The following is a 13,920-nucleotide window of genomic DNA, read 5'->3' as shown; positions in this document are numbered from 1 at the left end:
TATATATAATAGTTGCATTCTGATTAGCTAACCTTTGTAGACCTGGATGACTAAGATGTGGACAAAACTCCAATGCATACTGTATAAGAAAGAGGCAAATATAGCATTATGCACTGGGAATAGAGAGAGAGAGAGAGAGAGAGAGAGAGAGAGAGATCGCAGCGCGCGCGCACACACGGCAGCGCAGTTTCCAAAGGCGCAAGCGAAGGAAACAGACGTTGCATTTGTACACCTGTTTTTACTATCTGGATTTATGATTCTCGTCGGAATATATCTATTGGTCTTTACGTCTATAGCTCAAATAGATTCAGTGTTTTATCGTGATGCTCCCTTCTTCCTCGGCTGGCATATGTATTTAGCATCGCCTGTTCTTCCAATAAGCACCAATGCATCCATGCATCCGCCTCCTCTCTAATAGATGGTGCAAGTAAAGATGTCCAAATCTTCCGCAGACCCTCTGTCTGGTGTTGAAAGCGCTTCTCAGGCGCACTATTTTCAGGTAAGACTTTGGGCGGAATTTGTATATCATCTCGTAAATGGTTAATTTTTTTGCTACTTGTTGTTGGAGCAGTCGTGTGTATATGCAGAGCGCTTCATCTACACAATCTGGCGTTGCAGTATATTGCCTTTATCGCGCTGTTGATCGGCCACGCGCTGTTGCCTTGTTAATGAGTCGAAATGATGATAAGACGTTTTGATGCTTTTCCACCATCCGTGAAGCTCCCAATTCCTGTGTCCCCCCCCCTCACTTAGATTTCCCAAAGCAACCAAGGCCTCGTCCATGAGGCGAGGCATCTTTTGGCTTTAGTGTACATTTAACAGTAGAAATAATGGCTGTCTATAGGTTTATAATTATTAGTACGGATCAACTGCGCTAAAATCCCTCATAATACCCATGGTGAACCCTCGATCGCTGGCACTTATTGATGCTCACCTGTAGCCAGCCAAAGTGCCGTGGTCTGTTCACCTGCCCTATCCCTTCGCTTAAAACATATTGAATGTCTAATGCCACATATACAAGGATTTGTAGGTTATATTTGGACATTAGAACAGATTGGACACTACACAATACATATTTTGAACTGAAACGAGTGTCATCAAATAGGCAATAAATATCAGGTCAATCACCCAGCGTACAAATGTATGTTCTTTTTTTATTTATTTTTTATTTTCTCCCCTTTTCTCCCAATTTGGAATGCCCAATTCCCACTACTTAGTAGGTGCTCGTGGTGGCGCGGTTGCTCACCTCAATCCGGGTGGCGGAGGACAAGTCTCAGTTGCCTCCGCTTCTAAGACAATCAATCTGCGCATCTTATCACGTGGCTTGTTGTGCATGACACCACAGAGACTCCCAGCATGTGGAGGCTCATGCTACTCTCCGCGATCCATGCAAAACTTACCACGCGCCCCATTGAGAGCGAGAAACACTAATTGCGACCACAAGGAGGTTACCCCATGTGACTATCCTCCCTAGCAACCGGGCCAATTTGGTTGCTTAGGAGACTTGGCTGGAGTCACTCCAGTGCACCCTGGATTCGAACTCGCGACTCCAGGGGTGGGAGTCAGCGTCAGTCCTCACTGAGCTACCCAGGCCCCCCACAAATGTATGTTCTTAAAATGTTTTCCAAATGTTACATTGTGGTTGTGGGAACATGAAAATGTCCAGGTTTCTTAACATCAGTCAAATGTTCTTTTTTATATACTCACCTGTTAGCACATGTACATCACCCAGACATCTATTTGATGTGTGTGTATACATCTGAAAGATGTGTTTTTCAGGTTATTTGCTCATCTGCAATAAGTCTATAAGATGTATGTCAATAAGTATGTCTCGGATGTCCATAAGACATTCAGCTAATGTCTTAGGGATGTTTATAATTTTGAATATATGTAAATCGCTCTTTTTAAAGGTGCAGTATGTAAGATTCAGAAACCCTTGTTATTAATGACACCTGTGGCCGTTAAGTGAACTGCAGCCAGCTACCTGTTGCTCGTGCTCGTGCTCGTGCTCGTGCACACTCCATAGGGATGTAAGCATCGGCCAAAACAATGACGTAACGTACAAAGAGACTGAACATGATTCACCGGCATCATGCTGACAGATGAGGTAGCATAATTAAAATTACACAGTTATGATTGTTTTACTACAAACTTTGAGACTGTATATTATATTTGACTCTCCAGTGTTGGAACAGGGCTAAAACAAAGTGTGGATATAGGTCTGGCTATGCGAGACTGTAGTTTGAAGTAATCACTTTTCTTTGTATGATACATTGACTGCATTTATATGATAGCCTATGTCAGCGTTAGCTAGCTAGCCAGCTTTATCAATAGCTGTTGGCTAAATTTGGTGGATGATGACAGTAGCTGTTTATAAAATAAGCCAGACAGGATTCAGCAGATAAATGTTTTTTTTTTTTTTTTTTTGGCTTACTCAGAGTTTGTGTAGGAGTCGGTGTTGTGCTGGGAGCCGGACATTTGCTGGATTCCATCTCTAAGATAACGTTACCTAGTGTTGCAGTTTGTTGTCACTGTTGAATAACGGAAGAGAAGCTATTACTGTCTGAGGCAAGGCTCTCGGTAGCGCGCATAAACGTCACATCCTTTGGATTTTCCCGGCAAAAGCGACCCACTCCCTTCGCATGAAAATCAGTCTACAGTCTTTAATAGGCAACCTAGGAGTCCGGGAAGGGCTCATTTTTTAAGTTGCATTACATGCCGTTCACACATTGGCAGAAATGGCGAATATTACATGAACATTTTTATATATTGCACCTTTAAGATGTTTAGCAGATTTAAATTAGATTATGATGCTTTCCAGATGAAAACATCTAAAACAGACATCTCAGGGGCCCACCAGTGGAGTCGCAAGTTCGAATCCAGGGCATGCTGAGTGACTCCAGCCAGGTCTCCTAAGCAACCAAATTGGCCCGGTTGCTAGGGAGGGTAGAGTCACATGGGGTAACGTCCTCGTGGTCGCGATTTGTGGTTCTTGCTCTCAGTGGGGCGTGTGGTAAATTGTGCGTGGATCGCGGAGAGTAGCATGAGCCTCCACATGCTGAGAGTCTCTGCGGTGTCATGCACAGCCAGCCACGTGATAAGATACGCATATTGACTTTCTCAGAAGTGGAGGCAACTGAGACTTGTCTTCTGCCACCCGGATTGAGGTGATTAATTGCGCCACCACGAGGACCTACTAAGTAGTGGGAATTGGGCATTCCAAATTGGGGAGAAAAGGGGATTAAAAAAAAAAAATAAAAATCTCAGAGATGTACACTACCGGTCAAAAGTTTTGAAACACTTACTCATTCTTTATTATAATTTTTTTTCACATTTTAGAATAATAGTAAAGTCATCAAAACTATGGAATAACATAAATGGAACTATGGGAATTATGTTGTGACTAAAAAAATACAAAAATAAATCAAAACTGTGTTATATTTTAGCATCTTCAAAGTAGTCACTCTTTGCCTAGATTTAGCAGAAATATACTCTTGACATTTTCTCAACCAGCTTCTTGAGGTATTACCCTGGGATGCTTTTTAAACAGTATTGGAGTTCCCATCTATGTTGGGCACTTATTGGCTGCTTTTCTTTATTATTTGGTCCAAGTCATCAATTTCAAAAACTTTTTTTTTTAAATTAAATTTTAGTTTTATAATGAAATAAATTAATATGGTGTCAAACATTTAAGCATCAAAAGATTTTTAAGATCATGAGAAACATTTCAGTCAAGTGTTTCAAAAGTTTTGACCGGTAGTGTACGTGTGCACTATCTGGGCAGATTTACATGAATTCTAAATCATAAACGTATCAAAGACATCTGCTGAATGTCTTATTGACATCCAAGCGGAAACGTCTTATAGATGTATTGCAGATGAGCAAACAATGTAAAAAATATGTCTTCCAGATGTAAACAAACACATCAAGTACATCTGGGTGATGTGTGCTACCAGGGAAGGATGTCATAAAAATGTTCCACCAATGTTATAACAACATTTGGTCCTAACCTTTAAATAATGTTAGCCAAAAAAATTATAATAATTTCTTGTTGCACTTTCATCTGTCTAGAATACTACTATTCTGATGCTAGTGAAACTTTGTAATACAGCACTTTTCGTACCACTGTCTCCTTAAGATGATTTGCTTATAATGCATTCCTCTTTTGTAAGTCGCTTTGGATAAAAGCATCTGCCAAATGAATAAATGTAAATAAATGTAAATGCAAAGTTGTTTAAACATACCCTGTTAGGTAGGAGGCTTTTATCCTGAATTGGATGAGAAATGTATTATTTCCATGTTCAATGTTGCATGACATGATACTTCTACTGTAAGTACAAATACTAGATTTAACCAGTACTTTCAGTGAGTCAAAAAGCTTTCCCGATCCTATAATGTGAACACTACTCAGGAGTCTGGCCACTGTTTCTACAGCTCCGGAAATGGTTACATCCGGTACCTTAGACTAACTTTACAAATCAAGGCAACAGCACCTGTTTTATAAAGAGCAGACAGCAACAAAGAGATTCTCATTCTTAAAGCAACATATGTTTGTGGTGATGCTGCTGTAACCGAGTGACTCTTTGTTTTGATGTGGACTTTGATCTCCATCTAGTTACCACGAAAGTTGCCAAAGCGCAAGGGTCGTTTTAAACGCTCAGATGGCAGCACCTCCTCTGACACCACCTCTAGCTTCATCAAACGACAGGTAAGCCTTAACGGTCTAATATCTCATAATCTTATATTGTTTCTATCTTTATGATTTGTGTGTTTGGATTTTTGGAGTGATCACTTTATGTCCATCATTTCTTGAATAGTTACCGAGGTTGTTGTTTAGTTTGACCAGGTGAAGTGACTCATTAGATGCTGAAATGGCCAGGTGTCTTGTAAGATTTTCACTACACATGGGTCTTCTTTTGTATTAAGGTACAGCAAATATCATATCACACTTTGCAATGTATAAGTCTTTTTAATATACTCCAGCAAATAAGACTTTAATTGGACATCACTTGCAAGTGTCATGTTTATATCAAACTCATACACTCACCAGCCACTTTATTAGGAACACCTTTACATCTGCTTATTTTATACGACTATCTAATCAGCCAATCGTGTGACAGCAGTGTAATGTATAAAATCATGCAGATAAGGGTCAAGAGCTTCAGTTAATGTTCAAATGAACCATCAGAATGGGGAAAAATGTGATCTCAGTGATTTAGACCATGGCACATAGGGATGCCACGATTAAATGGTGATAACCGCGATGAAAAATGTCACCGTAAGAATTTAAAATCCACGATTAAAACCGTGAAAAGCTTTATTTACATGTGGCAAAATATTATATATAATGTTTAAATAATATATAATATAAAAGAGTTTTTCGTAAGATTTTATAAGTCTAAATTTTAAAACTCTTGTGCCTGTTTGGGTACTGGAGCTGTTGCTATGGTTACGGACGGTGGCTGCGTGGTAATTAGCCAGGTGTCGTGGACTGAATTTGAACTTTCAATTCACGTGAAACTGGGGCTACACACAAACTACAAAATATTTCAGAGGAATGAAATCTACCAGACTCATACCCACCAAAAAAGCGACTTAAATCGGCTGTTTGGGAGCATTTAAATGACTGACTGAAGATGACGGATGTGAAACATGCAGACAGAAAGAAACACATCCTACAAATGGGACAGGATGCTCCACTAGTCGTCCAACAACAAACTAGAAAGTTTAATATTTTAGCTATGGTGGTTTTAAAGTGATGAATTAAAAGATGCAACTTTTTAAATGTTTATTCGTGCTGACAGCACGCAGTGCATTTGCGTGCAGTTACTATAATTGAGTAAACTTGAAACAGTGCATCTTAAATCATCCTCTTTATTTAAAGCATTGCTTGTATACAAATTCATCGCATTTAACAATAAATGTCAATTTTAGTCATTATAGGACTTTAAATCGCCTACTGTAAGCAATGTTCTCGTTATTATGCATAGTCCACAGGTTTATGTTGTGGACAGTATTTTTATAGAGTCTGTTGCTGATTCTTTATGTTAGGGTGTCTGACAGACAACGGATTGCTTTAATGAACTGTTGCAGAAGAAAAAAACTATTGGATTCCGTGAACTACATGTTGTGCAACCTCAATAATCTTTTACGCACTTTTGAAGCATTCTAGTTACATTGAAGCACATCACTGAGCTCAGGATGCACATAAACGGTGTTGTGCCCTAGACTGGAGCGTCTATACGTACCACCTATGTATTTTTTGTGTATTTATCAGTTTTCCTATTTTAGGGCTGCCCTTAGCGTCCTTCCATTTACTTGGAATGGTGCGAAAAACAAAAAACATCCAGTGAGCAGCAGTTCTGTGGATGGAAAAGCCTTGTTGATGAGAGAGGTCAACAGAGAATGGCCAGACTGGTTTGAGCTGACAGAAAGGCTACGGTAACTCAGATAACCCCTCTGTATAATTGTAGTGAGCAGAATAGCATCTCAGAATGAACAACATGTCAAACCTTGAGGCAGATGGGCTACAACTGCAGAAGACCACATTGGGTTCCACTTCTGTCAGCCAAGAACAGAAAACTGAGGCTGCAGTGGGCCTACCATCTGCATGTCGCAGCAGAAATCCAGATTGGTCAGACCAGCCGATGTTTTTCCAATCGTCTGCTGTCCAGTTTTGGTGTGCCTGTGCCCACTGGAGCCTCAGTTTCCTGTTCTTAGCTGACAGTATTGGTACCCGGAGGGGTCTTCTGCTTCTGTAGCCCATCCGCCTCAATGTTCGACACGTTGTATGTTAAGAAATGCTTTCCTGCATAGCGCTGTGTAGTTATCTGGGTTACTGTCACCTTCCTGTCAGCCTGGACCAGTCTGGCCATTCTCCTCTGACCTCTGTCATTAACAAGCCATTTCCACCCACAGAACTGCCACTTGCTGGATATTTTTGGTTTTTCGCACCATTCTCTTTACACTCTAGAGACTATTGCTCGTGAAAATCCCAGGAGATCAGTAGTTACAGAAATACTCAAACCAGCCCGTCTGGCATCAACAATCATGCCACTATCGAAATCACTGAGATCACAGTTTTCCCCATTCTGATGGTTTATGTGAACATTAACTGAAGCTTCTGACCCTTGTCTGCATGATTTTACACTGTACACTGCTGCCACACCATTGGCTGATTAAATAATCTCATGAATAAGCAGATGTACAGGTGTACCTAATAAAGTGGCCGGTGAGTGTGTATCCTAGGTTCATTACTCTAATGAACTTTGTTTTAATGGTTTATTTTAGACATTTAAAAATGACAGAGCATTTAAATAACAATTACTCTATTCAACCTTTGCCGTCTCCGCATCGATTCAGTAATGTGAAGAAAGATAATGCTTTATTATACTTTACATTTTTTAAATGTGTCTTTACATACTCTGTTGTGTAAAAGGGGTGTACTTCATATGATGCATAAAACACATCAATCAATACTTTATCAAAATCAGAATTCCCATTGCAAGTATATTGCATTTACAGGCATTTGACTTGATGGTTTGCTCCAAAAGGCATGGTAAACATGCTGTACCATGCCATTCTTGTGATCTAACATTATACACAACATACTTTTATTTATCTTTTTATTTATTATTTAATAAGACAACCTTTGTTGTTCTGATGTTATAAAAAGTTGTTGCTAGGTTAGATAATTTAGAAAATGTCCTCTCTCTGTAGATCTATTATAACTGACAGCATGGTGTTGTGCAATTCAATTACTTTAGTTTCACTAGACATTTAGAAAAATATTTTCTTTGTATCTGAACAGTATTTGTCTTTGGATACCATGTGTCCTTGGATTTCCTTTTGATTTATTTAGTTTTGACATATCCAAAAAGCATGTGTTATGTGTAAAACAGGTGCTTATTAGATGTACCCTGATATGTCAGTCTAATTTGTGATGCAATTAAAGATTTGGCCGCAAGATGGAAGCACATGTCTTATTTCACGTCAGCATCTTGATGCATGAAAGTCCCCATTTTTTTTTATTAATTTTTTTTTATTAATGTTTTCAGGTCAGCCAAGCCAGAAGTAGGATGGAGATTTGGTGTTATTTAACAGAATCTTTTGAACTGGTGACAAAAACACCAAAAGGGAAAAAATAGGTTATGACAAGCACTCTTTAAGCTGTATTTCTTCATGGCGCAGTACAGCATCTGTGTCAGCCTCGTTACATCAATTAATTTCCTCTGTAATGAATGACCCAAATTCTTCAGTTTGTTCTGCTCATACCATATAAGCTCATATTTGTCCTTATATAGCCTGTAAAATGTGATACCCTTAGATACCTACTCTAAATTCTTCTTTTCATATATCAGGAAGCCAGCAATTAGATCAGGTTTACAGACAAGCGCACTGAGGTTTAAGGAGCATTAAAGGGATAGTTCACCTTAAAAATGAAATATCTGTCTTCATGAACTCACCCTGATGTTGTTTCAAACCTGTATGACTTTCTCTCTTCCATGGAACACAAAAGGAGATATTAGGCAGAATGACAGCCTCTGTCATCTTTTAATTTAATTGTATGGAATAAAGATGGAATGAAAGTGAAAGCGGCTAACATTTTGCCTACTGTCTCCTTTTGTGTTCCTTAAAAGAAGGGAAGTCATACATGTTTGGAAAAACATCAGGGAGCATTCATAATGACAGAATCTTCATTTTTGGCAGACACTGTTTCTTTAATGGAGCCATTTACTGTCTAGGCACTCGTCTGCAATGCAGTGTAGGTAGTGTTTAATTTGCTAATACTGTACTATAGTGAGATAGAAAGAGAGAGTTTGTGTGTGTGTGTGTGTGTGAGAGAACTGATCACATAATGAGCTGGTTGATAATTTTGATGACTAGGAGGTCATGGCAGTTTCAATTTTCTCCCAAAATATCACAGTTCCTAAAATATTCAAATATTCAAATATTAATGGAGCTCATTTGGCTTGGAGCTTGCTGGTGGAGGTTAAATCCTCACACTCTCTGTATTTTCATAATATATTTTACCTGTGCCTTGGGGCCTGAAAATTATCATCTGTGACGTACTACATTATAGAATCCTTACATTTACGAAGGCCAGCGATGCATATATTATATTTGTGCAAGGGATACTATATTCATAGGCGAAATGTGCCATTTCTGTGCCACTTGTGTCACCAAATGGAAATGCAAAAATGATAGTTTTCAGAACAGGTTTTCTGAACCCTCCTCTTGGCCGCCAATGGTCGACAAACAGATAGTCCAGACCTAAACTCACACCATTGGTCGAGTCACTGTTGCTGTGTCGGGCTGGTTGGGAAACTCAAACAAAGCAATGATTTGAAAGCACCACGAGCCACAGTCTTAAGCTGTGTCCCAAACGACACTATACACTGTGGACATTACAAAATAGACTATGCACTCTAGGGCTGGGCAATAGGATGATGTAATCGGATTTCGACGATGTCTTACAAAGATCCTGATGCCGATTGCGAACAAACAATGATCGACAATATCGGGAAATGTCAAAACCATGGATCTGGGAAGTCGGCAAATATATTAAACAGTGGCCAGGGTGTGAAACTAGCACCCGCCACCCGCCAAATGCGACGAGGCTGAATCCAGTCCGCAAGCTCCTCGTCCAGATGTATTTTATTTTACACAGGTTTGTCAAATGTCATTGGCTCTTAGGTGTCTCATAACTGACTGCAACAAGCTGAAGGTCAGATGTATCTTTTAAAAGATATCGCAGTCACAACCCACAACTGTATTTCTGACATATTGTGATTTATTTCCGAGTGAAGCAGAATTTTCAGTGAGAAAAAATTTGGGGGGACTTTATTTTATGCAGCAATTATTGTAATTGGATTGTGAAAACTTGTCTCTATATGACAGGTGGTTAGAGGCGAGGCATAGAAAAATAAAAGGGGTAGGTGACATCAGCCCAAATAGAAAGTCGTTTTAGAGGTGGAAGTTATTACATTTTGATAAAAGATTACAAAGACAAAACATTTTTTATATGGAATCACGTCCGCTGATGAATCATTCACAATAAGACAGTAAGACCAGGAATGTGATGTGTATTAAGAAAGTAAATAGGGTTCATTTTGATTTCATGTTAACATTAACCCCAGGTTACTCCAAAGGGAATGTTCTTGTAAATTAACTTGGTGCAGTTCTGTGTGAAAGTCGCAGAAACAAATTCCACTGGCCCCAGTCAAATGACAAAGAATATTCTAGTTATTGACAAATGTAAATCTAACCATTGGATAACTCCACAAATTTAAGCCTTTTTGAGCAAGCACTGTATTTTGGACCAGATGAACTTTTAAAATGGAAGTGGTTTGGTTCTCTATGTCCTTTGAGTAGAGCTGCTTTAAAAGTAGTTTCATGCTGGTTGTGTCACCTTGCTTTTGTTTCCTTGCATTGAAATCTTGCTTGAATGGGGTGGGGTTGCTTTGCTGGATTGTGACTCACCTCTGCAGGAGAAACAGTGGCATTTACCTGCTGCTGTCGAGTGGATCTATTTCAAGACTATCAGATCCCATCTGTTTTCGTATTATAAGAAAACTTATCCCACATATATCGTCTCTAAATTGTGAACTTCAGCAACATCAGAGGGCTTTATTTTAGTAAATGGAAATGAGGATTGATTAAAAGTGTTGATGGGCTTACAGAACTGCGAATCCCTCGGACTCTCTCTTTTAAGGCTCTCTCTTACTTACAATTTCTCACTTTTTGCACTAATTAAAAAGCATTAAAAAAAAATTTTTTTTTGCTTTTGGAAATGCCACCATGGTAATACCATGTAGTTTAGGACATGTACCATGGTAGTACAGTGGTATTCTTTGTTTATACAATGGTACATAACTATGGTAATCATGCAGTACTATTAATAGACCGATATATATCGCCCAGGCTAATTAATTGGCTGATATTAAGCTTTTGAAATTATCTGCATAAGACCTTAACTGTGCCCACTTGGCCGATTAATAGAAGTGGTCACTCCACCTAGTGTCCACAATGGTTAATAACTATGGTAAACATGCAGTACTAGTGATAGACCGAAATATCGGCCAGGCTGATTAATAGGATGATATTTGGCCAGATTTCGAGATTATTAGCTTTGGACGGTAACTTTACCTACTTGTCCATTTAAAGAAGTGGTCACTCCACCTAGTGTTCAAAATAGTACATAACTATAGTGAACATTCAGTACTAGTGATAGACCGATATATCAACCAGCCTGATTTCAACTTGAGATTTCAAGATTATCAGCATTGGAAGATAACTTTGCCTGCATGGCCAATTTATAGAAATGGTCACTCTGCCTAGTGTCCACAATGTAATCTATGACAGCCTTGTCAATGGATAGTTCACATTTTCTATTTTCAAATACTGATTAGTTAATTTTGTAGATATTAAAATTATGGCCGATATCATAAGGCCAATGATTAATGCCATGTAATGGCTGATGACCAAAAATTGGTTGATATTATAGATCTACACTATTTTAAAGCTCAGAGATTTTTAACCAATGTATTTTAAAGATTAGTTAGGTATAATACCAGACAGTTTGTCTGTGTGGTCTGAAAAAGATTAAGAAAAACATGCAGTATTAGGTAGGAATACTTGGTAAGCGATATGGTGCTGATTAGGGATGCAATGATACCACTTTTTCTCTAACGATCCGATTCCGATATCGGAAATCTCAGTATCGGCCAATACCGATCCCGATCCGATACCAGTGTTGTTTTTTTGCATAATCAGTTTAGAATATCTTTACATTATTGTGTGGAAATAATTGGGTGTACTCTTTAATATGTAAAGAAACTCAAACCTCTAACTACACATTATTTCAATATAAATGTATAGCTTATAAAGAAACACTTTATTATTAACTAGTATACTGGATAATGTAGCAGCAAAATTAACAGTAATTCCAGTTTAAGTCATCAGTAGAAAAGAAGCCATTTTTTTTTTCAACTTGTATCTGGATTGTTTATACAGTGTCTTCTATCATTAAATTGTTTAATATAGTATATATACATAGACATTATATTGGCCATTGGCCACCCTGCTCTCACCTTTTGGTGAGTGGCACCTTGTGGTGTCACCTCATGGAGACACAAAATCACTTTTTCTCTGACTTTCAATTTTTTACCTTTGCTCAATGGTGGAACAGCCTTCCGAACTCCACCAGTGACACTTTCCTGTACAAAAGTTGCCATCATTATTGCCAGGGTGTTGTTGTGAGGTTACAGAGCTGTTCTCCACCATGGTAGGAAAGCTCAGCAAAAACTGCTTGAGGGGTGACATGTTTTTCTGGGTACATGGACGCGGTTCATGTTAGAAGCCGCCGGGTTGGGACAGGTCAGTTTTTCAAGTTGGGTTCAGGTTTGTAATTTATGAAAAAATATATAGGCCATCCGAACTTGTTTCGCCCATGCACTCTCACTCACAGATACGCGCGAACGGATGAGTTAGGGGCCGTTCACATCGAACACGTTCTTGCGTGCGTCAGCTCTGTTTTTTCATTGTTTTCCTGTGTAAATACGTGCTGGACGAAGGTCCTTGACTGCTGCACCACGTCTCGCTGTTTCTTCAGTATCTCAAGCAGGACCGTCACATTTTTAGACACTGTGTCAAGTTAATAAGAGCTTCAGGTTTCAAAAATGCATGTCGAGACACCTGCGTTCTGCTTCATTCGTTGCGCTGTCTAGATTGTTTTTAGCGCAGGTGCCAAAAAGATTGAACGTTCTGAACAAGTTCAGGTTGCACAGAGGTGGCTGTTACAATGTTTAACATTATTTAAGATTTTTCTGCAACAAGCAAAGTTTCAGCACTTGATAAATGACAATGTTTTTTTTCTTCTGCTCTAATGTGCTGAGGGGCCACCGTGTATTGTATGTTGACTGTTATAATTCTGTTACGAATGTTGCCTACGATGCTTACATAAAATACAGCCTTAGTGTCAGAAAATAAGCTCCAGGTGAAAGTAAAGTAAATATTACTATTGTATACAACAAATCCTTAAAGTAATAATAATACTGTATCATATTATAATGACAAACTGGACAACAATAAATAATTGTTGGGTTATAATATTAATAAATAACTGAATTCCAAAATGTTACTAGGTGAAGTAGGATGTTTTGCATACCCTGTTAAAAAAAAAAAAAAAAGGGTTTTGTAAAAAAATATATGTAGGTAAATATTGCTTTTTTATCACTGTATTGTGGACAAACTGAAAAACATGCATTAATTATCTTTAACAAGATTTTTATTTTCTAAATTTGTTTGTATATACTTGGCTACAACGGTTGATAGGATAAATTTAAAATTATGATTTAAAACACATTTTATGTAATTTTTTTAATGACAATTTTTTCAAAATGGTGTCCCAGGTTGGTCGGTTGCATGGGGCCTCAGAAATCGTAAACCCGCCCCTGAGTTTAGGGTAAAGTTTTAGGTTAGGGAGGTACATTTTATTCATTAAAACCTCCATTCACCTTGAAAACCTCATCTGATTACAACCTCATTTTACATGGTTCATTACATGTATTGCGGCAGTTATTAGAAATATTTTCTAATTTGTGGTGCTTCTATGACACTTTCAGCTAACATGTTGATACATGTGCTCTCATCCTTTCCATCACAAGTGAAACACTTAATACAAACGTTCAAATGTATCACCGTAAAAGTCATGCGCTACAAGTCATGTATAGTAAATGTGTTTTAATGTCATAAGATAACATTTTGTGAGGAACAGGATATGTTTATGAACTGATAATCTGCTGTTTTACTCCTGATTTGTGTGAAAGTGAAGTCGTTGTTGTAGCACCCCGTGTTCATTTCACCAGGAAACTGCTGTACTAATGCATTCTTTCTTTCTTTCTTTCTTTCTTTCTTTTT

The 13,920-nt window shown here is 38.4% G+C and overlaps 1 protein-coding gene across 2 annotated transcripts in view; it reads left to right on the top strand.

Moving 5' to 3' along the window:
• Nucleotides 1–263: 263 nt before the first annotated feature.
• Nucleotides 264–13,920, top strand: part of LOC127419234 (voltage-dependent L-type calcium channel subunit beta-3-like) — a 105,287-nt gene continuing 91,630 nt past the window's right edge. For both annotated transcript variants that reach the window (XR_007893626.1, XM_051660478.1), the window contains exons 1-2: nucleotides 264–499; nucleotides 4,616–4,708. Coding sequence is in view for 1 of the 2 variants with exons in the window: in XM_051660478.1 (XP_051516438.1) it covers nucleotides 419–499; nucleotides 4,616–4,708 (174 nt within the window). In the remaining variant the exon portion in view is untranslated. The remainder of the gene's footprint in view (nucleotides 500–4,615; nucleotides 4,709–13,920) is intronic.

The sequence above is a fragment of the Myxocyprinus asiaticus genome, chromosome 28 (assembly GCF_019703515.2).
Source record: "Myxocyprinus asiaticus isolate MX2 ecotype Aquarium Trade chromosome 28, UBuf_Myxa_2, whole genome shotgun sequence".
Lineage (NCBI taxonomy): Eukaryota > Metazoa > Chordata > Actinopteri > Cypriniformes > Catostomidae > Myxocyprinus > Myxocyprinus asiaticus.
Note: the sequence above shows the minus strand (reverse complement) of the source record. Positions and strands in the feature narration are given on the sequence as shown.